Source organism: Buteo buteo, chromosome 3 (assembly GCF_964188355.1).
Source record: "Buteo buteo chromosome 3, bButBut1.hap1.1, whole genome shotgun sequence".
NCBI classification, from domain to species: domain Eukaryota; kingdom Metazoa; phylum Chordata; class Aves; order Accipitriformes; family Accipitridae; genus Buteo; species Buteo buteo.
In genome coordinates, this window is record NC_134173.1 from 18934564 (window position 1) to 18961295 (window position 26732).

The 26732-nt window shown below is 41.3% G+C and overlaps 1 protein-coding gene across 4 annotated transcripts in view; it reads right to left on the reverse strand.

Annotated features, from left to right (window-relative positions):
- The window catches only part of GNAL (G protein subunit alpha L), a 190904-nt gene that overhangs the window by 5227 nt on the left and 158945 nt on the right, over nucleotides 1-26732 (reverse strand). For 3 of the 4 annotated variants that reach the window (XM_075022952.1, XM_075022953.1, XM_075022954.1), the window contains 6 exons: nucleotides 7901-7955; nucleotides 5099-5172; nucleotides 4174-4232; nucleotides 3817-3937; nucleotides 2402-2532; nucleotides 296-363 (listed from right to left, as the gene is read on the reverse strand). In XM_075022952.1, coding sequence (XP_074879053.1) covers nucleotides 296-363; nucleotides 2402-2532; nucleotides 3817-3937; nucleotides 4174-4232; nucleotides 5099-5172; nucleotides 7901-7955 — 508 coding nt within the window. Of the gene's footprint in view, nucleotides 1-295; nucleotides 364-2401; nucleotides 2533-3816; nucleotides 3938-4173; nucleotides 4233-5098; nucleotides 5173-7900; nucleotides 7956-26346; nucleotides 26721-26732 lie in introns of those variants that run through there. The other variant, XM_075022956.1, reaches the window with a different exon arrangement.

Here is a 26732-nt window from a genome sequence, read left to right on the forward strand (position 1 = left end):
GCTGGCACCCACACCAAACCTGGAAGCAAGCAGGCAGGCACATGGCCGTTTTCAGCATGAGCACTTGCTGTGTGACGCTTTGCAGGTCAGGTGACTTTATATAGAATGGGCATAAAAATGTGCAAGCACTGGGGAAGGTTCTGCAAGATGGGCAGCTGAAAAGAATTAGGGAATTGCCAGACGTTCTCCTCTCCTTCTAGCTTTCCGCAAAAACCCATCAGTTTTCCCTAAATAAACTACACCATCTGCCAGTATTTCCTATGATAGAATCACACATAAGATCAAAATTACTCACTAAAAACTCATCCCGGATGAAGAACTTGGCTCTTGTGACTTTGGGGTCTTCTCCTGCGTCTGGTGTTGCTGTTCAATTAAAAATAAATGACATCAGAAACATGAAAAGCAAATGATAATCTACTTTTCATAATAAAAGATTTAATAAGGAAGAACTAGTCCTTCAATACAGAAATTAAAATGTTAAATATCCACAGGAAATTCCTGATAGGTAATTCTAAAATGGAAAGGTACTGTAAGACCTAACTACACATTTAACATGTTTTAGGAACCTGAAAATTGCTGAAATCATTGCATCAATGTCATTGGTCGTATCATAAAGAGGTTTACTCACATCCACAAGTTTGTTCATACAGATACAAAACAAGTGGGGAGTTAGGGTTTAACTTTTATCAGAAAATATAACTAGAAAAAGCAGCTGAGCTGTTCAGTTTCTGCAGCAGAACAGCATGTCCTGAATAAAGCTTCTGCAGGCAGGAATTTGGGCTGAAAAATGGTTAGTACAAGATTACACTTGAAAAAAATGATAGTGTCAAAAGATCTTTTAATACACGTATTTTATTTCCAGGCCCCAAGTCAGCAGAATACTTAGATATACTGCCCATCAAGGGGCCTTAGCTTAAATTCTTGTTGAGTGGGAGACTCACTGGTCAGTACTAACTGTTTGTTGGCAGAAGAAGTCATCTATATCTAGGCCACGTAACAACTATATTTAGGGTAAGTGTAAAAAACAATACAGTGAAGAGATAACCTATTCATTTCCCTTCAGTGTGATTTCTCCTCATCTAAGATACCAAATCAGACGATTATAATATGGTAAAGGACAGAATTTATCAGAGCATGGAAACCTACTTTTTACTCTTATCTATAGCGCTGGGGGTACACACAGAGCAGCAGCACAATCAGCAGCATCTTAGAGTTCAGTGCTGCTGTCCTTAAATAATGTCAGCTGAAATTAAAGAATAAATGAACAACTACAGGTTAAAAATAGAGAGCTGCTTCATGTGTGAATATTCTGGATCACTCTGGATATCCGCTGTGAAATCCCACTGAGAAACACCAAAAGCTACTTTATTCTGACAACTGGCTTACTATAAAAAAAACCGTTGAAAATTTACCCAAACTCTGTATATATAATCTGCGTGTTGGTGACAGAAAATTTCTTCTGAAACTCCTTAGCATTATAAAACTGGTGCCAGGTTAACTCGAATTTTAGGACAGTTTATTTATCCTCTCCACTTGAAACTCAGTATCACAGTTCTGAAATTCCAGACCTGACTGAAAGCTGAAAATAGCTTATTACCATCTTTACTTCTATAACCTAGGCTGTTGTTGATGGTCAGTGGAGAAGGAAAGCCTTTTCCAACGGGCGGCTGCAAGCACTACGCCAGGGGCATCACTCGGGTAAGGCAGAGGCTAGTGGTCAGAAAGGGCAAGTTTTACCTCTTTTGCTAGACACAGGTGTGAGATATTTGGGAAGCCCTCTGCCTGGTATAAACTGGCATAAGACCAGAGTTTACTTATGCAATATGTTATTGCGGTGCATGAATCATTGTACTTCTTGAAATGATAAGAAACCGAACCCATGCTAATAGCTCCATTGTCACAGCTCTCTCTGTATTTATTGATGTGGTTTTCCTCCATTCAAGTTCCCTTGCTGGTCTGCTGGGCTTCCCATCAGTATTTGCAAAGGCTGAGGTTTACAGTGTCGGAGGATGCAGAATGGCCACAAAATAAGTCTAACAAATCCCTAACAAAGTCCAGCACTACGGGAGGCCCAGGTAGAAGCGTCTGGCAGGGAGGCAAGTGCCCGGCAGCTTTGCTTTCCTGGGACGTGGGTTGCTCCAAAGGAGGGGAAGGCAGGTGCTCTGGAGCCAGACCCCTGCAGTCCCCCCGCACCCCCGCCAGCAGCCAGAGCCCCTTCAGACCCTGCCCGTGCTGGGGCACCTCCGAGCTACGTGCTGCCGGCACCCTCCTTACCCGACCAACAGTTCGCTTTAAGGAACAGTGTGTGCTTGTGGATTTGTGTGTGTGTGAGAGACAGACAGAGGAACTATGGGCTGGGCTATGCCACCAGGTCCAACCCCTGCGTGGTGAAAAACCTTACCATCCTCAGGTACGGTATAATGCGCATATTCAGGGAAGTAATCTTCGATTTTTGATTTCCCTGCCAAGACTTTTTCAGCCAGCATGTCCTGTTTATTCAAGAACAAAATGATAGAAATGGTCCGTAACCACCTGCCAAAAACAAACCGAGTGTTTGTGTTATCTCTGACACGTTAATCAAGGAAAACAGATCACTTCAATAGAAAATTTACTGGCTATCCCTGCAAGGACAGAAAGCAAAGTAATGTGGAACATGCTTCAACAGAAAAAAAAGATGACCTAAATTATTGTTTCGATTGGGTTGCACCTGTGCTGGTGGGTATATTTATAGGATCTGTAAATACATTTACAAAAACTGCAGTAGACATTGCTGAAGGGAGCAGTCTTCAAATACTGTTTTCTAAATTATCCTTTTGATATCGAGTTGGGAAAATGATGACATTTCCTAAAAGCACCGCAGTCCAGAAACAGATATTACTGTCTACTTTGTTTGGTTTTGCTGAAGCAGAAGAAAAAGGCTGGAAAGCTGCCTTCCCCCAGACTGCTCTGTCTTAACTATTGTTCATCCACAGAGATATCCTGTCTTTTAGGGTGCCCTGTATGACACCTGATGAATCAAAAGAAAATAATCTCTCTTCTTCCCCAGTTAATACTTAGCCGTCACTGTGACGATGTGCCTTTGGGACTTAAGCTTAATGTTTTTCCTCACTCTACCATCAATCACTTCTCAGTGCAGAGCATCCTCATAGGTATGTGCTGAAAACTTCATTACCTTATTTTGTGTATTGTTTTTACTTACTCTCTATCAGGAACCTATTCAGATTGCTATTTGGTTACGTATCTATAATTTACATGCACTGTGGCAGAATGGCAATTTAATGGCCATTACAATTAGATTAGATCTATATCATGAAATATCATCCCACAAGGCAGAGAAACTGTGTGCCCTCAGAGACGAGTCTTACGAGAGCAGCTGCCCACACAGGTATCGAGTGCAGCGCCAGCCGGTGAATCGAGTGCAACGCCAACAGCTAGCTGCTGCTCCTGCTGCATTTCAGGAGGAGATGAAGTGTAATTTGGAGGATGCTCTCGGTCTCGGCCAAGCAGCACAGTGACACCTAGAAGGGGTCTCCCCCGTTTCCCTTGCGGCAGCCAGCATAGGGACCTTGCCCTTTTCAAGCCGTCCCCACGCCCTGCATCACTTTGGTGGCAGTGGCGAAACGCCGTGTGCACCCTCCCTGCGCCCCGGCCCCCGCCGAGGAGCGGTATGCACCGTGGGGGCACCCTGTGACTGGGCCCTACCTCGACATCTTCTGAATAAGCAATCTGAGCATATAGTAAGGGGGGTCCTATTTTGTAAGGAGTTGAACTGTAGCTAAATTGGGGAGAGTGGGTGGGAAATAAGGTATGTTTTACCTATTATTCCAGATACTTTTGAAAAGGTCCAGGGATTCCCGTAGTCTGTTTGTGTTATTGTCCTCCCTTATTACCATGTTGTAGCTGCTGCAAGCCACAACGAAGATGATAGCCGTGACATCTGGGTAGAGCACACGAAAGAAAGGAAGGAGAGAGAAAAAAACATCTCTGTTATCCCAGCATGTACTCCTTAGGGTAACGCTGCCATTACTCCCCAAACTGCCAAAAATACCCAAGGAAATTACCTATAACACTGGACTCCTGTATTAGTGACACACTCTGTGTGAATATGAATACTGAGCTGCTCGCACCTCAGAGAGTAAGTTCAAAATAAAAATGTGGAATATTTTTACTTACCATTAAAGCATTGGATCCATTTTCTTCTCTCATCTCTCTGGCCACCTACATCAAACATGCTGTTAAAAAGCCATAGGATGTTATATCACTCATGTGCACTAGGAAAGTCATACGAAACATGCAGCATGAGGGTTCAGTTTAAAAATCTGACAGCCCCAAGGACAGTGGCAGTAAAATACCGCCTGAAGGGGAGAGAGATCTGCTGATGCTGCGCTGCATGTCAGAGACCTGCACAGCTCCACCTGTCCTGCTCTGCCAGGAGGAGGCTACTGAACCCATAAAATGAGAAATACACTCTTTTCCAGGGCAAGTGTTGGCCTTTCCAGCCCATGGAAGCGCATGTGGCAGGTTTTGGCATATTTTGAAGGGTGGTGGGGAGAGCCCATCTCTGTGAGGAGGAGCAGTATATGGGGGCAGCTCTGCCCGTCAGCGCTGCCACCTTTCTGGACAAGAACCACTGAGCAGAGGCAGCCCGAAAGTGGGTGTTTTACAGAGACAGAGCGTAAAACTTTGACAAACACAGAGCTTGCAGCCCTCTGGAAGGAGGGAGACATTTAACTCTCCTTGTCCCACTGTACAAAGTCTGACTCATGGCAGGATTCCCACTGATTTCTGCGAGATCTTATCTCCAACAGTATTTTATGTTTACAGTGCTACATCAATGAACCAGTTCATAAAAACAGCCACAGACAAACCCACAATAGAGCATCACTAATACATATAACTAATATCAGCTCTTTTTGCAAAGTATGAGGCAATTTTACTAGGACCTATGGAAAGACAGCTAAAAAATGAAACCAACCAAAAAAACCCCAAACCAGCCCCCATCCTAAGCCTACTATACCAAGCATACATGAGCACAGACATCTGAACTAAGTTTTTAAAAATTAGTATGATATTCATAAATTATTACTAATAGACTTACTGGAAATTTACTTTATCTACTTGAAATCTTGTTTCAAAAATCCCTGATGTCAACACTCTGCATCTTAATAGGTCCTGGAAATGAGAACACACAAGCTGATTAACAAGGTTTTTTCCTAACCTCATTCTGTTTTTAAAAGCATGGAATATTATTTTCCACAAAAAGTCTGAAACGTTCCATTTAATTAAAGTTCGATCAGACTTGGTAAACCTGCATTTGTCCATACTGACACAGCAGATCTACACAAACATCATCTCCACATTTGGTTTGTGCGCACTCAAAAAACAGCAGACACTTTATACATTCTCCTTATTGCCCACTGAAACCTGTTATTGATGGTCATACAATTTTGTATGTGACGTGGATAATGAATTCTGAAGTTACATAAAACTAAGAAAAATGTTATTCATGTTGTAAAGTCAAGTATTCAAATGTTAGAAAACTCCAGATTTACAGTTGCCCAGGCAACCTTAATTCTGCCCTCTTTTGTACTGAATGAGACAGGAATCCTATCGAAATAATAGCTTGTGACTGAGTAATTAAAGCTCTATTACAGAGCACAGTGGAACAGAATTTAGGTTGTACGCAAATCTGGCATTTCCTTCTTATTTTTCAAACTAGCAATACTTTACAACGTAAATAACATTCTTTTAATAATTAAAAAAATAATAATTTCCTAGATTCTCAAAGGAAGTAAGCAAAAGCAATTTGTGATGCATACCTCAGGCAGCTAGCTCACCGTGTGCCCCCGTCATCACCAGCAGCATTTTTAACCTTGACTATCCAGCACTGCTGCTCAGACGGTGGGTGCAGAACAGAACTGGAGGCTGGAGAAATTTGCTGGCCGCCTGACGGGGATGAACCCCTCTGAGCAGCCGCCTCTCAGCACGACACAGCACGGCTGCCTGCCCAGGAAGCTCTCCCTTCCTGGGGCAAGGGAAAGGCCACCCGGTCTAGCTTAGCTTTCCTTGCCACGCAGGGAGGGAAGGAGGCAGCCAGTGGCACGGAGTCCAGCACAGCTTGCCTTTTTCCCCTACCCTACCATCTACTGCTTCAAGTACTCTGGTAGCTGGCAAACCTCAGCTGCTTTGACAGCCGCATGAACTCAGCTGAAGGCCACTTATTTGATTTAGTTATGTTACTGTCTTTTTCTGTGACTTGTTGACATTTATTTGTTATTGGACTCAGTCACTGTTTTGAGATGGTGCAAAAAAAAATTAAAGAAAGTAAGGGAAAAAAAAGGAAAGTAGTGATTTTTACCAGTGAAATCGGCAGGACAACTGATAGAGCATAACAGGATGAAAAGCCAAAAGCAAAAGAGAATCCCTCCTTTAGAGCGAAAGTTTTCTGCCTGACAAATAGCAAAGGCCTCTTCTGATCTTTGGAGACACGGGGCTTTTCTTCCCAAAGGAATTATCAGGAAAAATTTCTAGATGATGAATGGCTGCTCCAGGTAGAGAAAGGCCTCCCAGGAACAAACAGGCCAACAGTAACATAAATAATGAACACAAAAATGAGGCTTTGCTTCATTGACTTCTCTCTCCAGCTGAGTGGTATCGATGCTAAAATCAGACCATGAAGTCTAGATGGAGTAAATCCCAGTGCTACTGCTTTGGTCTGAAAATGTCTTGAGGGCTTTAATAATTGATCCTATACCGGGTCAACTATACAGGTTTCACCTTATAATACAACGCATACTACTTTTTACCTCCTTCTATTTCAGGATACGGTCAGAGTAATTGGACAGGCTTTGCGGTTATAGACCTGAACTAGGTCTGAAGGAACAGGCTCTGCTCTGCATAGTTCCTTGTGTGATCTCTGGCAAGTCACTTCATTCCTCTGAATTTCAGTCCCTGATTGCACAATGAGATTTAGCAATTGTATTTTTTTAAGGGCATTCACCCGTTATACGCCTTGCATGGTTAGACTGAATTATCCAGTGCAGGGATTCTCTTCTGCCACCTGTATTTGCAGTTTACGATGTGGCCCACAGTCTCGGCTGAGACTACTAGGTGACAGTGGGATACCAGCACTGAAAAGTAACAACCTCAGGATAAGTTTGCCGAAGAGACATCTGTGCCCAAGGAAACCACAGAGCCTGAGCTCAGGGAAGGCAGCCGAAGCTGTGCACCACGGTGAAGCCCTTTCTTACTTCAAGGTTGTGCCACTTAAGGCTTAACTTTCCTGAGTGCATTCGTCATTAGAGCACTCTATCAAGACGGATCATGACATCTGGGAAAAAAGTATACCGTCCTGCAAATAAGGCTTAAACAGAAACCATCCAGCCCATAGGAGATGGGCACAGGCTGGAAAGAAGGTGTCTGCACGCCCGCAGAGAAGTCTGCTGCTGCCACTGGTGGTCTCCCCTGAGCTTGGACAGTGTATCCACTGCAGGCTTCTGCCTCTGAAGGACTCATCTGATGGACACGGGAAGCCTCCCTCTGGGTTTCCATCACCTTCACCATTGCAATAAAACACTGCTTCTGGGTAGTCAAGGCTGGTGAGGGAAACCACAGGCTTTTACGTTTATGTCTTCTGTTCCCTTTGCTTTGTTTGCAGGACACAGAATGGAAAGCAAGAAGAAATAACAGACGTGTTACAGGAATCACTGACCTACATCTCATAACAGTAAAAAACAAGCTTGCACCACCGAAAAGCCTCTTCTTTAACATCCATTACTTAAACTGCTAGATGGTATTTTGGTACTATGTGGTATGCCCTATTTCAGCTGCTGTTGGGACTAAAATAAATTACATAAATGGGCATCTTGGTTCAGACCCTATCCCATTAAGTTATACTAACCTGATCTGTGGGTGTGTAGTCATCCATGCTGACACTGTCAATTCTTTCTAAAAAGCTAGAAGAAAAATAAACATGCACTTAGATATGTAAAATACTGTCTAGTGTAACACTTGTCACTACCTTTTCTGGTTTAGACTCCCGCTGCAGAGCAAAACACAAGTCCAGTGGTAAAGGTATGAGTGTGATGATTTATGTACATTGATTGAGGTTACATTTCCTGAGCCAAACAACTTTTTACCCAGACTTTGTTTCATTACAGCGCTTCTACACTTACCGTTATGCGGTACCCATAAGCGGTCCAAATGCAGTTAAATATTACAATTTGGTGAGGTCCACTAAAAAATACCAAGACTAACCATGTGTCATATAACATTACGTAGTTGTTTAGACACAAAAAAGATTTTGAGGTTTAAAAAAGAAAATGAGGTTAAGGGTTGCCTTTATTTAGCATAATGCTAATCTAGCATAATGTTATGTTAATGATGGCCTCAGTAATGCTAGCAGAAAAGCTTGTTAATATATACAAATAGCTTTGGACTGACATGCTGCCCTCCAACACTGCAACTAAAGCATAAGAAGTGGAAAGCAAAACACGAAGCAGAGGTTAACCTGTTTGAGTCTATGTCACCATAACTCAGTGAGCCTGAGCCACGTACAGTGAAACGGAAACTTACAACTGCAGGGAAGGGCAAGAGAAAAGGGAACCAGAAAAAAAGGGGAGGAGCCACATTCTCTAATTACTTAAAAAAAACCATTTTAAGCTTTAATTCTTTCCTAGGACATGTTAGAATGGCAGTATTAAGGACATAAAAATGTGATTTTATATGTGTGGATAAAATAGGCAGGTTCTCCTTTCTCACGTTCACTCATTTCTTAGATTTCGTGTGAGCCCGGCTGCCTCATTTTCCCTGGACTGCCCATATATCTTAGAAGCTTTCCTGAATTTCTGCATTGTTATTTGGTATTTGGCAGTGAATATCCCACCAGCTGACTCATCCTGCCCCAATATTATCAAGACTTCTTTACCAACTGGCAAGTTTTTTTCCAATTTTACTTGGGTGTGCATGTGGAATCTACTTAATTGCAGTGGGAAAGACAAAAAAACAGTGAACTCTTGACTTATAGTGTGACTCACTGTTAACACAGGGGTCACACACACTGACCAGTTGAAAAAATACCCCCCTAAAAGCCTGTTTGTAATTCTCATAGCACTTTCCCACGGATATGAACTGAAAGGAAAAGAAAATACACTGCGTATATATTTACTTATACTATTTTCCTTTTTGAACCTCCATTGTTATAACAGGGAAACAAAATGCACTATCTACAGCTAGAATACCCAGCTTTTCTTTGTGGATGATCAAGGTGTGATGGCTAAACAAGTTTATTAAAAAAAAATAAAAATCACTGTTTAACACAACATGACGGGTGCTTGATAACAAAACTGTCCTGAACAAACTCTAAAGAAAAATCACCTTTTTAGCAAACCTCCTCCCCCGCCAAAATCCACCATAAACTTACATAAAGATAAAGAAGTACATCTTTGTAGTCAGCTACAGTCACCATGAGAAAGCAGCTGTATTCAGACCGAACGTTTTGGTCAGATAATTTTCAGCGCCTTGAGAATATTGATTATGCAAAGTTTAACTTCAGTTACCCCCACAGTTAATACAGGCACCGGAGCAGAGCGATGTATTTTTAACTGGTGCACCTATCATTAACACGACTCTCAGCTCATGCTTGCAGCACACAAGATGAAAAAAGAAGGCAAAAAATCTTAAACCGAAAATGCCTCCAAGCTGAATCTCTTCTTAAACACAGAGTAACTTTCCTTAACATGGCTGTTCAGGCAGCACTCCTCTATTTCCAAGTCCGTTTCAAAGTCATCTTCACAGTTTCGTAACAGTTTGATCCCATGGGCCCAGAAACAGCTACTTTTCATCAGGGTAAAAGGTGAGCAGAGGGGTAAATCCAGGTCTCTGAGCGCAGTAAGGTGGTAATGCCGGCAGGTTAAACAAGCCTGCAGAAAACGGGCAGGAGCCTGAGGGAGAGCTAGCAAACTGCTGTGGGCAGCCCAATCGCTTGCACAGCTCAGGATCAATAAATGCAACAGAAGTCAGGGGAGAAAATGCTCCTCAGCTAGGGCTGACACAGAAAGGGCTCTGGTTAAGAATGTGGACAGAAGTGAGTATTTGTGCGACTCCATCACAAACCTCACAAGGCAGCATGAGTCGGCGTTTTTCTTGCAGAAGCATTCCTTCTGGAGTTGATGTATAAATCAGGGACGATACATCTTGTCTCCCCAATACCAAGGTCATGTCGGCAAAATTTATCCAAAATTATTAAATGTGGTATTCAGTACCAGTTCACATCTTTCTCACCTATACAACAAGCACTTCAAGTAGGTTATTGGTTCTTAGCATTTGCATTTTCCAAACAGGCAAATTATGGTAAGGAACAGAGGATTAATGCAGAGTTACACTATGAATAATCCATAGCAGGGTCAGAAATGAGTTAAGTCTCCTAATTAGATGTCCTATGCAGCAGCCCAAGTTGTCTTTCATGGAAAAATCATCAGCCTCCTCCTGGTAAAAGGATCCGTTTTAAATGCCCTAAACTGCAACGCTGCAGGTAAGAGAGAGTGAGCTCTGACAACTATCACGCGCTTAAATAATATCACTTGACGTAGCAGCCATAACATTTTATGCTTATAAGGTTGCTTGCCACATGTGATCTATATTAAAATAAATGCAATGATTTGCAAGGTTTTACCTGCCACCCTGCTGTATCAAGCTGCAATGGTATCACTAGCATCCAATAAATCAACACGCAACTACTATTAGGATTTGGCTAAATTTTGTAGCTTTACAGAGAACTAACCTTTTCAGTGTGTGATGGACAGGCTTCCTAAGATTTCTTTTGCAACTACGTTAAACGTGCACTGAGATTTCTAGACACTGAAACACAAAAAGCTATATTCTTACTTTTTCAAAAGAAAATCAGCTCTTAAATATCCTTCATACAAGCTCCTTACTTGGCTAATTAGCACAGTATCAAAAAATAGCTCTGACAGGCAAATGTACGTAGTAGGTACAAGTAATGGATTCCAGATGAGATAAGGAGTCAGTATTGCTGACAACTCATTACTAAATATGCTAACTTCATTCTCATTACTGTATTAAAATGGGAAAACTGGAATCACTTTTCTAAATTGCTTTTTAAAGAATGTTCATTTCTACTAATCCTAAATGCCTCTAATAATTATGTTCTGGCATAATATACATTCTTTTATACATATATATATATACACACATCAGAAAATTTTAAATTTACATGACTACAATTTCAATTTAAAGTGCCTAAAGTACGAAGATACCTTCCAACTGTGGCAACGCTCATGTCTCCACTCAAAGAATCAGTGTGAGGAAAACACAATAGCAGAAAAATGAGTAAAAATGGACACCAGTATTACTTATTATCTCTTTTTAGATCCTGTTTTTTTCAGCTCAGGGATAAAATTATTGTCACAGAGTAATGCCTTTATACAATACTGACAGGTCTTCTATTTATGCAGCTTCTATAGAAACCCATACTCAGGATTTATGTTAATTCTGCAGTGACTGCTTTGCATGCATGTGCAATGGACTTTAAACTCATGCATTCAACTCAACCGTGAATAAAACTATAACATATAACATTTCTATTTCTACTTCACAATTGTGGTTTTATTTATTAAAGGATTTAGTCTGGTAATTAGTATGACATTTAGGTTCTTCACAATTTTACAGTAGGATGTTTTACATTTCCTTACATGGAACAGCACAAAGTACTTTTTTCTTTTTTTTTAAATAAATTAGGCAAGATATTGGAAGGAAGGTCTTCACTGCTCTGTTGGGAAATGCAGTGGTTTGGTTTGCCAACAAATTAAAGCAAAGAAAAATGGACTGATAAGTTAAAAAATCCAATCACGAGCTACTGACATTATTATATCTATTATTAAGCTGATCTGTAGTTTTATAAATATCTTCAGTGAGTTTCCTAGGAAACTCAGCTGACACTTAGTTTGACAAGCAAACTCTAAATTTTATATTATGCAAGCTGTGAACACAAAAGTACAGGTTTTAGATGTGCCTGCCAGTGCATGCGGGAACTATCAATAAGCATTATTCTCTTTAAAAACCATGGCAATTTGAGCAGCAGTAGCAGCTATACAAGAATTCTGAAAAAACGATTCATAACTGCACAAATAAAGAGGTAATCGTACATGAAAATCCTTTTCTCACTGGGTAAATCACTATGCGGATCTGCATAGATATTCTGACCCCACAAACGAAATCACAATTAAAAGAAAAATCATGTCTTGAGAATAATATGATAGACACAAAACCCATGCTATATTTGTAAGTGTATTTTGACATCCGAAGAATTGGGAAGATGAAGTGCTGAACTGCAGATCAATACAACAAACTACACATTTTAATAAATCTTTGTCTATTTCCACCATTTTTTATGCTCTCACCCCAACATTTCAAAGGCCTTGTATCAAAAAGTTTCTGTGGAAAATAAGAAATCAAACCCACCTCAAAATGCTCATCTCTTTAAAAGAAAAATGTAATGTGGCAAATCTTTAAGGCTGTAGCTTCAAGTTCTTAAGAGTGAAGAATCTCAAATTTATCCCCAAGTAAGTTCTCACCGTCAGCAAACCTTTACGTTTCTGGTGGACCATTAAGAGCTTTGTAAACTCCTCAGCCAGGCTCAAAACCCAGCAGAAGCACCATAATCTACTACATGAAACCATCCAGGACCAGGACTTTGAATTCTACCCTCTTTGGATTGCAGTAAGTCACAGGTGAGGCAGACATTTCACCACGAGAACACCTACCCAGGTCTCTAGGGAGCTGAAATTGAAAAAACACCTTTTTTTTTCCCTGTTGCAGTTATCACGGACAACATCAAGATTTGAACGTTTTTTTTTTTTTTTCCCCTTCTTTCTTTCCATAAAACATCTTTTGTTTTTATCAGCTAAGGGATTACAATCCTGTTAATTCTTCCTGCAATATTGGAAATAGGAAGCTATGGATTTCTGGTTTCGAGAATACATTCGGTTCCACAGTTGGGCTTCAAGCAACCTCACATTATTCTGACATATTTCCTGGTAACTGAGAAAGACATAATGAAAACAGCCCCCCAAAACATTCTAACCCTGAGTGGATTAATTTTCCCAAGTCATTTGCTGAAAATATTGGCCAAAATCCCTCAGAAGACATTGGTAAAATTTAATGGCTAAGGATTTTCCTGTCAAATTTAAACAGTCACTAAATTTTAACTGCAGCTTCCATGCGGTAGTGGAGTTTTTCCCCTCTCTCCCTCCACACCACTCTGCAGTCGCTTCCCATGAGGAGCAAGAGCAAGCACAGCAGCAAAGGCACAACGTGGCAGAAGGAAGAGAGGGACCGAAACCCGCTTTGGATCTCACCTACAGTTTTGAATGACCAATTGCTCCAGAAGCTGTTACGGAAGAAAATACCCAGCGCAAAAACTGAAGATGCTACCGAAATTGTGTGTTTTTTTTCTGAAGGATTAGAAATCTATGTATTGGTATTCATCGTCAACCATTTTTGGCACCTGCTAAGAGTGCTGGCTCCCCCGGACTTCCCTTTTGCTCCTGGCAGTCAAAAAGCATCTATTTCAATACCAATGTCAACCCGCTATAACCGCCTCTTCAGCCGCTCGCGTAGCTGACACACGCTTGGAAGAGGGGTGAGGACAGCAGGGACGGAGGGGAAGCTGCTGATTTACCTTGTTTATCCTTTTTCCAATTGTCAAAACCGTATTTTCCCAAGGCCTGCCGACCTCCCAGCAGACCTCACGTCGCCTCACCTGGGGTCGGCAAAGGGCTGCTTGGAGATTACCAAATAACGGTGGGATTTATCCACAGAAATGCACCTTCACCCACCAGCAACTCACGGCTTGCCAGCAAGGAAACTGTTCTGTCAGGAGATGAAAAAGTTAAATGGGAGGCTGAGGGAGAGCGAAGCACAGTCATGCCTGAAACCCGCTGGCTTGTTAGCAGGCCAGTAAAGTCTGAGGATTTGTGGTTTAAAGCATTTGGACTCCGGCACACCAAAACGCAGCCAGGACGTGGCAGCCAGGACGTGGCACCCCGGGCTGTTCAGCTTTTCCCCATGGCTGCACTGGCCGCTCTGAGCTTCCTTCGAGGCAGAGAGGCAACAAGACTGGGAAGGGTCTCAGGCCACCGATGGCCATCTCTCCTAGACACGCAAGCGATGGATGGCACTTTGTCGACCCAGGGTCCGTACCGCCCGCTGGTGGCACAAGCAGCTCTACAGGGAAGCGTATAACCCATCTCCTTTTGTTGCCCCAGCCACCATGAAGTCATCAAGAGCAAAGCCACCACGAAACGCTTTACTGGTACCAGCAAACTATGCTCCCCCGTAATCCCATGGAGCAGGAAAACTCTAGTTTAAACCCTGTTTACAGATAATGACCTTGGCTGAGACATTAAAAGCAATGACAGATGATGATGGTTGCATCCGAGGGCTCATCGCCATTCACCAGGTTACCCTTTCCCGCAAGGAGCCAGACAGCTAGCAGCAATCAGGAGCGCCTTTGGTGAGGATAAAGAAAAATGGCTAAAATCTGTAGAAGAGTTTTCCTAGTCTATGTGCTTCCTAGCAGACATCCATTTTAACCTCACTTTCTCCACTGCCAAGTTGTCTTTTCTCAGTATGTACTGCAGAACATCTCTAAGCTTCACAGGCTTTGGCATGTGTCCAGCTATTAACCTAAACAAATGCACAAGAAGTTCAACTGCATTAAACGTTTCAGATATATGAGTACTACCCCCTTTCTGCTTAATACTAGCAATCTCATTTTATTTTTTTAATTGAAAATACATGACCTAAACTAAAAAATGAACAAACAGTATGACTTCCACAACTTCTTGCCCCCACTGGTTCCCTAAATTTGTTAAGAAGCAGTGTGAATTTTGGGAAATGCATTTCTTCCTTCTAAATTTAGCAAACTAACCACTTTTTGGCTTAGCAGATGTTTTTGCTTTCCGAGCGAGAGGCCTATGGGGACCATCATTAACCCTCTTCTTAATATAAACACTGACTAAGACTTAAATCTGGAAAACTGTCATTCACACGGAAAGGTTAACAGGCTCCAGCAGAAACGAGACTCATCATCTGCCAACTTCTGCTACGTGGGATCTCAGAGAAAAGGGAAGAAGATGGGCAAAGACAGAAAGAAGAGGAAAGGTTATTTATTTATTTATATAAAAGGGGACAATATTCTTCTACTGCATGTGATTAGATGTTTTATTCCTGGGGGTGCAAGTGGCTGAGCTGCTCCAAAACATGGACTAAGAATGAAGCACTGATAAAATTTGAGGCTTCGACCAGCACATGCTTCTGACCACATTCACACCAGCTTGAATCCACTGACTTCACTGAACTTTCTCCTTCCTCATGAGAGGACAGTCCTAGGCCAATAGTCGTTATATGCATATTGATACACCCATGGAGCGTTTATATAGACACAGGTTTTAGTTCTGCAATGTCAAGCCTACACGGAGCACATTCTGCAATTATAAGTGCAATTTTGAACAGAGGACCAAAAGATAATAACATGAAAACAGAAAGCTCATATTGCATTATCCAGAGAGATCTGGATCCTGACTGATTTGTGAGCTGATGTATGGCAGATTACCATCTCTTTATCCACTGTCTGAAGGAAACAACTGTTTAACATCTTCCAGCAACTACACAGACTGGCGCTGGAAGGGAAGCAGGGAATACCTGAAACAACAGATGAGCTATATGGGCACAATGCAACTGTCTCATCAGGACCTGAAGAATGTGCCTTTAGACAGAATGGTAGATCAAAACCTTGGTTTTATGTCCCACTAACTAAAGTGCATAGAAGATCTCACCTCCACCTCTTCAGGTGAACTCTTCAAAAAGAACTTGGACTTTTATGTGCAGGAAAGCTGAACTGTGAGAAAAAACCTTGATAATGTTTGGAGCTGTAAAATGCATCAGGTTTACAAGCACCAGCTATATACCACAAGGTTGCCAGGGGATGTCAAAAATTAACAAAATGTATTTTCACTGGACATTGCAAACACAGCTTTCCCTGTACTTGCAAGTTTATCTTGCTGTGATATGGAAACACTATTTCAGTGCAACTTACACATTCTGGTTGATGGTTTTGTTTCCAAAAGTTGTTGCACTGTGGATATCCTTTTTGTACACTAAATCCACCATGAGCTGCAAGCCCTGAAGAATGCCAAATCCAGGTTAGAAACAGCACTGGTTGTTGGAAATTAAAGATCACTTATTCTGCTGGAAGTGGTTTGGAATAATAAGTCTGATACAGTGATTGCCAGAAAGGAAAAACCAGTTTGACTGGAGTTCTCAATAGGTTGATAAAAGAGAAAGCAGAAAATCCCCAAACAGGAGAAGCAAAGGTAACAAAACACAGACTTAAAAGGAAGTCACGAGAAGTTTGTGTTTACCTGTGGCACCAGTCCAAGCTTAGTGCAAGAGAACTTGCTGCCAAGAGATTTCATGTCTAAAAGTCAAACCAGATGATTAAAAAAAGAGGATGCTAGTAGCCCCCAGAAAACCCAGACGAAGACAAGTGAACTCTTCAGGGTGGCGAACTCTCCCGGCCAGGAAAAACACACATGCATGTTTATTACTGTGTTCAGATCTATGCATTTTTTGTGACATGTAAATGAAAGGAATAGTGTGTTAAAATCCTGAGCAAAATGAGAGCGTATCTGTTTGCTTTCACCTACCACGTGTTTGTCAGGTGTTGACATCACCCAGAGAATTGACATGGCTGGAGTCCTGGTAAGTGCTGGGCTTAAACAGGGCTGGCACTAGTTCCAAGGCTTAACATTTGGATCACAGGACCAGCTCTCATGAGGATGTCCTAGTGGCTCCAAGACATAGGATCTGGAGTTCCTAGAGATACCTACCATCTGAGGAATATGAGGGCTCTTAACACACGTCCTACCAGAGAAGAAGCTTTCTAGGGTTGCATGTAAGGCGTGAAGTACGTCATCAGTGCAAACTAAGAAAACTGAAAAATTTGCTCTATGGAAAAGTCAGGAAGGCGACTAGCTTCCTACACAGTGGGGACAGTGGTCTAATGCAGACCTTCCAGAACACCTGGTAAAATTACGTTTTCCTTATTGCAGTTTATGAGGTGCAGTGGCAGATCATTGTCCTTCTGCACTCCTTAATCCTTGTCCCAGCTCTAACACTGCACTCTCATACCTTTACCTTGTGTGAAGGACATGCTTCACAAAAGGTAAAGGTCATGCTGGACACAAACTTCATGAGCAGCCCTTCAATGTGCAGGGCTGCTGTGTGGTTCACCAGCATATTCTCAGTTACTGGAATAGGATACTACTTTGTCAATGCTTAAGACAAGAAAACTTAACACAACGGGGCAAAAATTAATGGCTCAGGAGTTAAAGGACGGAAGGATGATGAGGACTTACATTCTTCCAGCGGTTCCAGAGCATTTTACCCCCAAAACCCCAACAGAACCACCTCACCCATTGTTGAGAGGTAGGCCTGTTGCCTTCCCTTTCACCTTCAGTGGGAAGGACTCAAAGCCTGCTCTTCCCAAACTTGTTCATGCTATGCACCAGAATGTATTAGGGTTTCCCTACTTGTAATCTAGAGCAGACAGGTTATCCTTCTTATTCCCACACACAACACACTTTGGAGCTGCACATTAAAAAGTATCAGATAAATATCTGTATATGATTAGCTGCCTTAGAAATTACCAGTTGGAAATAAGAACAACATCAAGCAGAGGTCTAGCAGTGCAGATACAAATGCTAGACATAACCACTAGACTCATAAGAAAATTCCTGTATCTTTACAAATGATGCTGCTGACATGTTTTCATTAAATCACCATTATCTCACCCATTTTAGAACAGGATATATTTAACCACTGAATATATTCAAGCAATTGGTCGTAACACCTATGGCTCGGCTGAGTGATTACCTCAGGTAGCTGGAGGAAGGCACAGAGCTGAAGCAAGGAGATGAATTGTCACTACAAAAATGGAAGGAAGAAGGATACGGTGACCATGTCCAACTTGCTAATAATTGACCTAATTCCATTTAACAGTTACAAGCTATTTAAACAAAATGAGGGTTATAAAACTTAGTGTTCAAACCTAGACCTACAACCCTGCTACATGCACATTTGACAGTAAGTCATGCCAACACTAATGTTTACTATTAATATGGCATTTTGTGAAAAGCATTCTGAACTCTGCACTCTCTGTACCTTTCTCTCCATGCCTGTCAATCTTCCTTGATTTTTTTCAGCGTCCAGTGCATTTGTACTATTAAAACAACAATACAATGAGTTGGGTTTGAGGAATGAGGAAAATAATTATGCAACGACCTGATTATGTCCTGCTTCAAGTTACTTTAAAGATTACATTACGCTTCTGTTTTTAATCTCTCTACCTTGTACCCAACAGGCGGCTGTCATTTCGGGGGTCCAGTTTACGAAAAGCTGGAGCAAAGGGGTCTTGGTTTGTGGATAACAGACAATTTGGCACCGCAGGCAATCCTCGCTGCACCCTGTGTGGGCTCTGTGCCGAGAGGCTGGCTGCCAGTGCCAGCACACCACCCGCGGCCCCAGAGCTAGGGAAGGAGGGGCTGAGCAGCACCGGGCACGCTGCGCCGGTGCTGCAGTACAGCAGCAGCAGTGCCCGAGCCAGCCTGAGGATCCCGCCTGGAGCCACCTGGAAGCCTGGCAGGTGCAGCTCCTTGCAGGATCGCGGCCAACATCACCACCCCTGAGGGTATCGTGGTGCTAACTGCGAGAACAACCTCGGGTTCACAGCTGAAAAGTCACCCCGCCGCTTTGTAGGAGCTGTTGCTTTGTACCATGTACACATCTGCAAGGAAGGGCAGTGGCTTGATAAAAGCTTACTTTATTTAAAAAAAAAAATAAATCTACTGAGGCCAATTTTAAATCCTGGACAACTTCTAAAGCTCCTAAAAACAGGCACCGAGAAGGAAGTTGAACTTCCCAATTTGTCTTCTCCACCCATACAGTTAGTGGAAAAAACGTGGAAGATTTATGCAATAGCAGCTGGAGAAGGCTGAGAAGAAATATACAAATAAGGCATAAATGTCAGAAAGCCAAAGCCACTTGTCAGTTCAGATCTCAAAATGTTGTCTTTGCTCTCTTTTTTTTTGTTTTAAAGAGAAGATTAAAAATAGCATTCCCAACTTGCATGTAACCTGTGGAAATGAAAACCAGGAATCCTTTGTTCTCTAAATACAGAACCATCACTCATGTGTTTACGTAATGACATATAGCCGGTGATATATTGGCAGGTCATCCTGCGGTCAGGCTGTGAGAGCAGGTACAAGTTTTGTATTTTCAGGGAGAAAAGTAGATGCATTTTTATCCATTTGCCCTTTTTTTCCCCCCACTGCGAACCTGTGGGCTCCTAGAACAACAAATTCCTTACCAGATTATTTTTTTCCCATCAAACTCTGTGCCTGTGTGACGTTGTGGCTCAGGTGCTGGGAAATGCTCTGAGAAGGAGTGTGCCCCAGCACCTGTCCTGAGGGCAAGAACCACCTTTGTGATGGCTTCTAAGGATCTGACCTTTTTCCCCAGGAAAATCCATATTAAACCAAATTCTAATACATAAGTTCTTCATACTATTCCTTAGGTGAGTGAATGCCCTCAGGAGGCAGAGCTGGGGGATCTAAAGTAGGATGTGAAGAAGAATGAGGACCTTTCACTTTAGCCTCTGGGATCTTGGCTCTGCAATGAGATGACACTCTCAATCATACAGAGTTGGATGTTTTTCAAACAATAAATCTGGGAAGATTCACTAAGCGATACCAGACCTAAACCACAAAGTTACAGACAAAACCCCAGCCCTGTGGAAAGGAGTATTCTATGGAATTACTGTCTCTGCTCAGTACCTCAGAAATGAATTTTTAAATTAATAGTGTAGTATTTTAAAAAATGCTCTTCCCTCCCCTACAAAAAAAAACCAACTAAAAAACATTTCTCCAAAATGGCTTTCAATACTAAGGTGCATTGCAGTTCAGTGCAAATAGAGCAAAGATTAATTAAGGACTAGACATTTTATTAAAGTCATCACAGAAACAGAATCAAACCACAAAGTTTTGTTGTTGTTTGGTTTTCTACTTCCAATTAAATGGGATTTCTGATGCCAAACACCAGAGCCCAGGTATGGCAGCCAAATCTGCGGGCGTTTATTTTAATCAAATAAACACACAGATAATTGCTAATCTTATAATCCCTTCAAATTGTTAGTAACCTTCTTAATTAGATTACTAATAATCCAGTCCTAACACCAGCACTGTAAACACTGATCTCTTGCCCTTAACAAATGTCTGTCTTGCAACAGGGTATCATGCATTAGACTTGAAAGCACCCAAAGGCCACACTTCCTTCAGAAAAATAATTACTTTGCTTTGTGGAGGGGCGCATTCACAGAATTTTTAAGTAAATCCAAAAAGTACATTTTACATCATAACTGTGATGGTGTTTTGAAAGCAAAAGCTATTCCGTAATTTGGCAGGTACTTATACTTCACTTTTTTTACAAGATGCTCTCTTGAGAAGGTCTTAGTGCTACTCATATTCAAAAAGCAAAAAATAATACTCACACTTAAAGGAACCGTTTTTGACTGTGGTTTTTAAATTTCAGAATTTTATTAAGTATTTCTAATACCTTCAGCACAAACCCTTGAAAACCCTACAACAAATGGAAAACAAATCAAGAAGTGTAAGTAATAAACAACCACAGGTCTTTAAGACACACATCGTCACTTACTGGTTATGTGTCGCATCTGGAGCTGCTCTGACCTAAATTCAGCTCAAGCACTGCAATGCACTTCCAAGCAGATTTGGTGTCAAAACATGATGTGGACAAAAGCCAAATCACAATATTCAGGAAGCAGGGACATTTCCAACTGGTTTCTATGCCTTTTGCTTGTGTTTCTTCCCATCTCAGCAGTGAGAAACCGTACGATGGGCTCTACCACAACACTTTGTGGGTGTCCTGGGCCACCTCTGTCCCTCCAGACAAGACACGGATGTTACGTAGACTGACAGCCCACGCCAGTAGGAACGAAATGATGACTAGAATGAATCTGAAGCATACTAAAAGTGCATTGAAAAACTGCTGACCTCTTCTTCAAAACTGACACCATTTTCAAGGCGAGTCATTTTCTCATAGAAGCTACAGGTAAGAGAGAATTTTAGTAACTGCAGAACAAACGTAGATAAAATAAACATGAACGAACGGCAAGATATTCTGCCCTATAGACAAGGGCAGCTTTGTACTTTCCTGCACCACTTTTTTCTTTTGTCAGAATGATTAAATATTTTAGATACACAGAGGGACTAAGAAATTCAGTGCAAGAAAAGCTTTGATTCTACCGAGACTCACCCACAAGCATAGTTTTAAGGATATAAGTAATCCTACTGAATGCAGCAAGACTTTGGAATTCAGTGGGACTGCTCATATGCTTAAAAGATCAGTAATGTGTGCAAAATTTTGGACTCCCGGAGCCTGAATGAAGGTCTTTCCCTTAAAGCAAATGGAGACCCCACGTTTTGCTCATTGCAGACCAACTCCAAACATCACAGTCAGAACTATGGTCCAACAACACGCAACACTGCATGGCATGTTGCAGGTACAGAGGTGGCCTTTTATTCTGGGAAATGATCGCACCTGTGTCACTCTCCACAGGTGTAATTATCTTGCTATTAAGAGTAACCTGTAAAGAGATTTTTCTAAAATCCAGCAGCTTTAGATACACATCGTTAGCCCTCTCTCACATCTTCCAAGTAGCATGCTTAACAGAGGATATAATAAATGTAATAACACTTTACCTAACAGCAGTTTTGCCAACGCCTGACCTACGGGAACCATCAGCACACAGCAGGACACCAGCACTGACAGGCTCCTCTGCAACCTCCACCAAGCCACCAGGAACAAGCCAGGCTCCAGCTTTACCTCCTAGCCTGGCACGTTATGTTTAAAATACTTCTCCTCAATACAGTGTGGATGATCCTACAAGGGCATTGGAACAAAGCCACAACCTCTCTCAATTTCTGGGAAGTGCCGCCTGCTACCTGTCCAGGAACTGCCATGGGCAATACCATCGGCCACACCAACCCCGGGGCTGGTCTGTAAGCCGCTGGGGCCCCAGGCCAGCCACATGCTGCTTTATAAAGCAAGACCTGCACATTGGTTTGTTGAAACGACTAGGAAAACTAGTACTATGCCCAGGTCATAATTTACCATCATTAATGCCAACTTGTCCTCTGAGGATAACAGCCACGCAAGTGCTACAAGGTATTGTCAATTATGCGTGCAGAATTTGTTTTCCACCATAACTGATTTTCTTCAGCAGTTCACCTTAAAATGTCTTCCGTTCTGGCAAGGAATAGAACATCATGCAACACCCATGTCCTGCTTAATTACAGCAGGAGAATAAAAAAAGAACTAGAAAAGTGAATTAAGCTATAGGAACTCACTCCTTTACACCCCTATCCCACCTGTATTCTCTTAAAAAGTGTTTTAAGATAAAATTTCTTTGTATTGAGAATTTGAACGACTATGGTATTTATCTTTAAATGTGACTTCTAGAAGAGAGAGGTGCCTGGAAGTAGAACACAGAAGAGCGTCGGTGACCCAACTAGACTTTTCTGTTTTCAGAAACTAGACTCTACTGCTTCAAACGCAACTATACTGATTATCACCAGAAGTCTGGTAATAAGCTGGCTACAATGAAAATTTAGTACAGATACCATATAGACACCGAATGTCAAGGTCATGCCCATGCATAACACTGAAAATACAATTCAATACGACGAGGGATTGGAAGTAAAGTTTTGCAAAGAAGCCAGTGCATCATGGCGTCATAATTTCTGCTAAAATGACCAATGTTATAAAATAAAACATGACCTACAATTGTTAAGGTAAGGAATAGAAAGCAAGATAAAATGAGAAACCAATGGATTAATATTAATAAATAAAAATAATGCTGTAAAACTACACTCAACTGAGAAAATTAATTATGACATGACACAAATACAGATGGACCATTTTGAAGGAAACAAAATGCATTTCACATAAACCCACAACCAACCATTTTTAGGCAGTGCATAAATCAATTACTCTTTCTCTATAATTGTTAATAAAACCATTTACCTATATTAGCACCAAACCATCTTTAAGATGGCAAGATGTATTTTATTCTAATGTCCCCCAGAATATACACACAAGTGATCAGGACTGCCCTGGCTAGCCACCCAGCATGTTTAGAGTTATATACATACACACACATCTGTATCAGTGTTGAAGAGCTTCGTTCCGTTATTTACACCATCTACCATGCACCTGAAAGAACATCTCTGAACCTAGCAGTACGAGGAAAATTGCGGAAGGAGCAATTTAGATAGAAATGTATCAAAATTGAAGCCATGAAAGAAGGAAAGGTTTGCTTATTTGTAGCACAAAGAAATCCCATCTGGACTGTGGGTTTTTTCTTGTAGAAATCAAACAGGAAATTAATCTCTCCCCCTCCCCCCTTTATAAAGCACGGCATTTTCATTTATGATGCCAAAAGCTTGATATTTGTAGATTTGTCTGCCGCTAGTCATTAATCAGCCTTGTATCATTTATAGGTAGAAGGATATCTCCTGACAGATACAGAAAACAGATTCAGAACCAAAGCTGAAAATCATATAAAGGCAGATATATAGATACACATTTTAGCACCCTGGAGTACATTTCCAAAAATAAACTAGTCAAATGGATATCTTCCTAAAAAAGCTGATTGCATAAGCATAATTACACTAAACACAAGTACCTGCACTATCTCTCTGCACGTTATAAATAGTTCAAAGTTACAATACACAGACTTATTCTAAAACGCTATTGTTCTAAGTTCATGCCTTCTCTCACAATTCTTTCAAAAAAGGCCCCCAGCCCTGACTGCTAGCCCAAGTACTATTTTCCTGATGTTGCTATATACCTTATTAGACTCCAAATACACTATTTCCAGCTTGCAACCCACACTGATTATCCAAAGAAAAGACTATTCCAGCAGTTAAGAAAAGTTGCTTGATCATATCACTCTTTCTCTGTTAATTGCCAGGATTCCTCTGCTTGCTTACAGAGTTTTAATTTTATAACTCAACAACTTTTTATCATCTTGGAAAAACCGACTGAGAGAGGCACGTATTTCAGAATGCCATTTATTAGAAGTGCTGGGGCAAGATCCTCTTCAGAAACCTTAAGTTGATACCGCTGAGCAGGATACCAAGTTGGATTCAAGGATCCAAAAAAACCTCCTGCGAAGTAGTGGCTGAGGGAAGTACTACCTGCAAGATGCACACTGAGGTGAGAATGCTGGGGATTTTTCCCTTCCTGTCTTGCTTTTTGACATAAGATCCCATTTACTGAATTTGTGCAAAAAGGACCGAATTTCATCTTAGCAACAAGTCGCAAGTGAGCATAAAAAAGCACTTCTGAGAGGAAGGCGATGAATTGGCAATGCCAAGCACTACTATGTAGCAGTGCTCATCAGTGCCAAGGCACCACTCAGACAATCTAAACACCACTGTAGGTAACACAAAATATGTATATTTTTCATTAAGTTGTTATATCCATCAGAGATGGGCAGCTGCCTGGCACAAATTCTAATTTTAATCATCTGTCATTTAAGGGTTAAAACCAGGGGCCAAACCTAACCCCAGTGAGGAAGCCCTTGTGTCAGCAAGAGCAGTTTTGCTGTATGACACAAGTAGCACAACGCTGTGGGAGGGGACCCTTTGCATGACATTTTGCTGACAGCAAGGGCTTTGCTTAGAAACTGAGGGTACAGAAGAGCTGTAGTTTGTACTGATGCTGATGACAATCCGGATAATATCACCTCCTCGGCTCCATTTCTGCATGTTGCATGTGCAGTATGCAATTCTTCCTATACGCGGTAAATAACGATGAACGTAACAATTAAAAGCAAACCAGCTGATATTACTTAAAGCTACTGAAATAACTACGTATTTCTGAGAAAATGCAAAGGAGAAACAAACAAATAAAAGACAGTCCACGACAACAGAAAAACACCTGTATGCTTTACTCAATGTACAATACACAAAATAAGGATCTTTCTGCTTCCTGTTGGGTATTTGTGACAATCTTTATTCAGTATTTCATCCCATAAGGGAAGACTTCTTTCTGTCCTGCATCTAGCTTCTGAAACAGGTGTCTACCCATGTTTCAGATACTGGAGGAATTAGGTAAATACACAACTATGAGCTGATTCTACTCCCCGTGAAATCAACGCAGCAACCTCACCTTCTTCCCTACAATGCATCAAGCACACTTTGCAATTTACCTTTAAAGTTCAGCAAGGTGTGTGGAGGCTCCCAAATACATCACATTTGCATAATAAGTAAAAGGGGTCTTCCCAATGTGCTAAGAAACATAAGATACTACCAAAATCTAGTATCATTCTTTCAAATTATGAAAGTTGAGAATAGTACTGCCAGATTTATCACGTAGCTAGAAATGGAGAAAGAGAAAGAGATAAATATCAAAGAAAGGATGGTTGGGATAAGGACGAGGAAATGCTGAACTAGAACTTATGAAACTCACATTACAGGAAAAAAAAAAAGACAAGACACCCACAGGATAGGTACTAACTATGGATAAGAGAAAATTATAACTGAGATTATCTTCATGGAGATCCACAGGCATACAAAGAATTACAGCAGACATCTACTGAAATTTAAATTAGCCAGCTCAATGACTGATAGCAGTATATTTGCTATGTCAAGGCTTCAGTGCCTGAGCCCAGTATTTTAGAAACCTGGCTGTATGCAAGCTGCTTCTTTCTGCACAGGTACCCAGACTGGTTAGGTTAATGGCAAGCTGGGTGTGTCCACACGGGCTGCAATCGTACCTGTAGTCTGCGTCAAAAGGTTCAAAGAGCCTGAAAAAGAACTGGCAAAAAAGAGAAATCCAGAAAAAACTTCTGCAAAACATACATCAGAGAAAAGTTAAGACTCATGTATAGCAGCCTCTTTACAAGAGATTGTGGAACAAGAAAATTACAGCTATTACAACCTGATTACAAATATTATGTCCTTGAAAAGGTTTTGCAACTATATATAATAATGCAAGCTTTGATCTACTTGTATTTAATTTACTACATAATTAAAACAGTCCTATAAGCCAAATTTAATTTAAGCAGTCATATCTTAACCCAGCATAATTTTCAAGAAATCTTATTCCTTTTCAATTATATTGCCATATGTTAATACGATAGCTTTTAGATTTTTTTTTATTTACATACACGTCATAACTGACCTGCTGAAAGACTAGACTTCATAATATCCCAGTAAAGAAGCATCTGTTGCAAGTTTCCCTGTAGATAGCAGATTCCCAGCAACTATTATTCTTTTTAACTTGCAATTTTCTTGCATCACTGAGAGCTCAATGCAATTATTTCCGAAGCGTGCCATCTCTGCTCTATGCTTCATTCAGTAAAAACTGTTTTACAGGTGCCTTAGCAGAGAGCTGAGCTGTAGAAGCTGTAATTTGTGAGCTGGATGTGACGTACAGCTTGGCTTCACGATGCCTCGCCGGCACGCTGTTTTGTTTATTTTGCTTATTCCTGATAACACTGAGGTGTGTGTCTGAAAAGCCGACACGGCATCCAGCGAGTGGGAGATCCCCCAGCCCTCGCTGCCTGC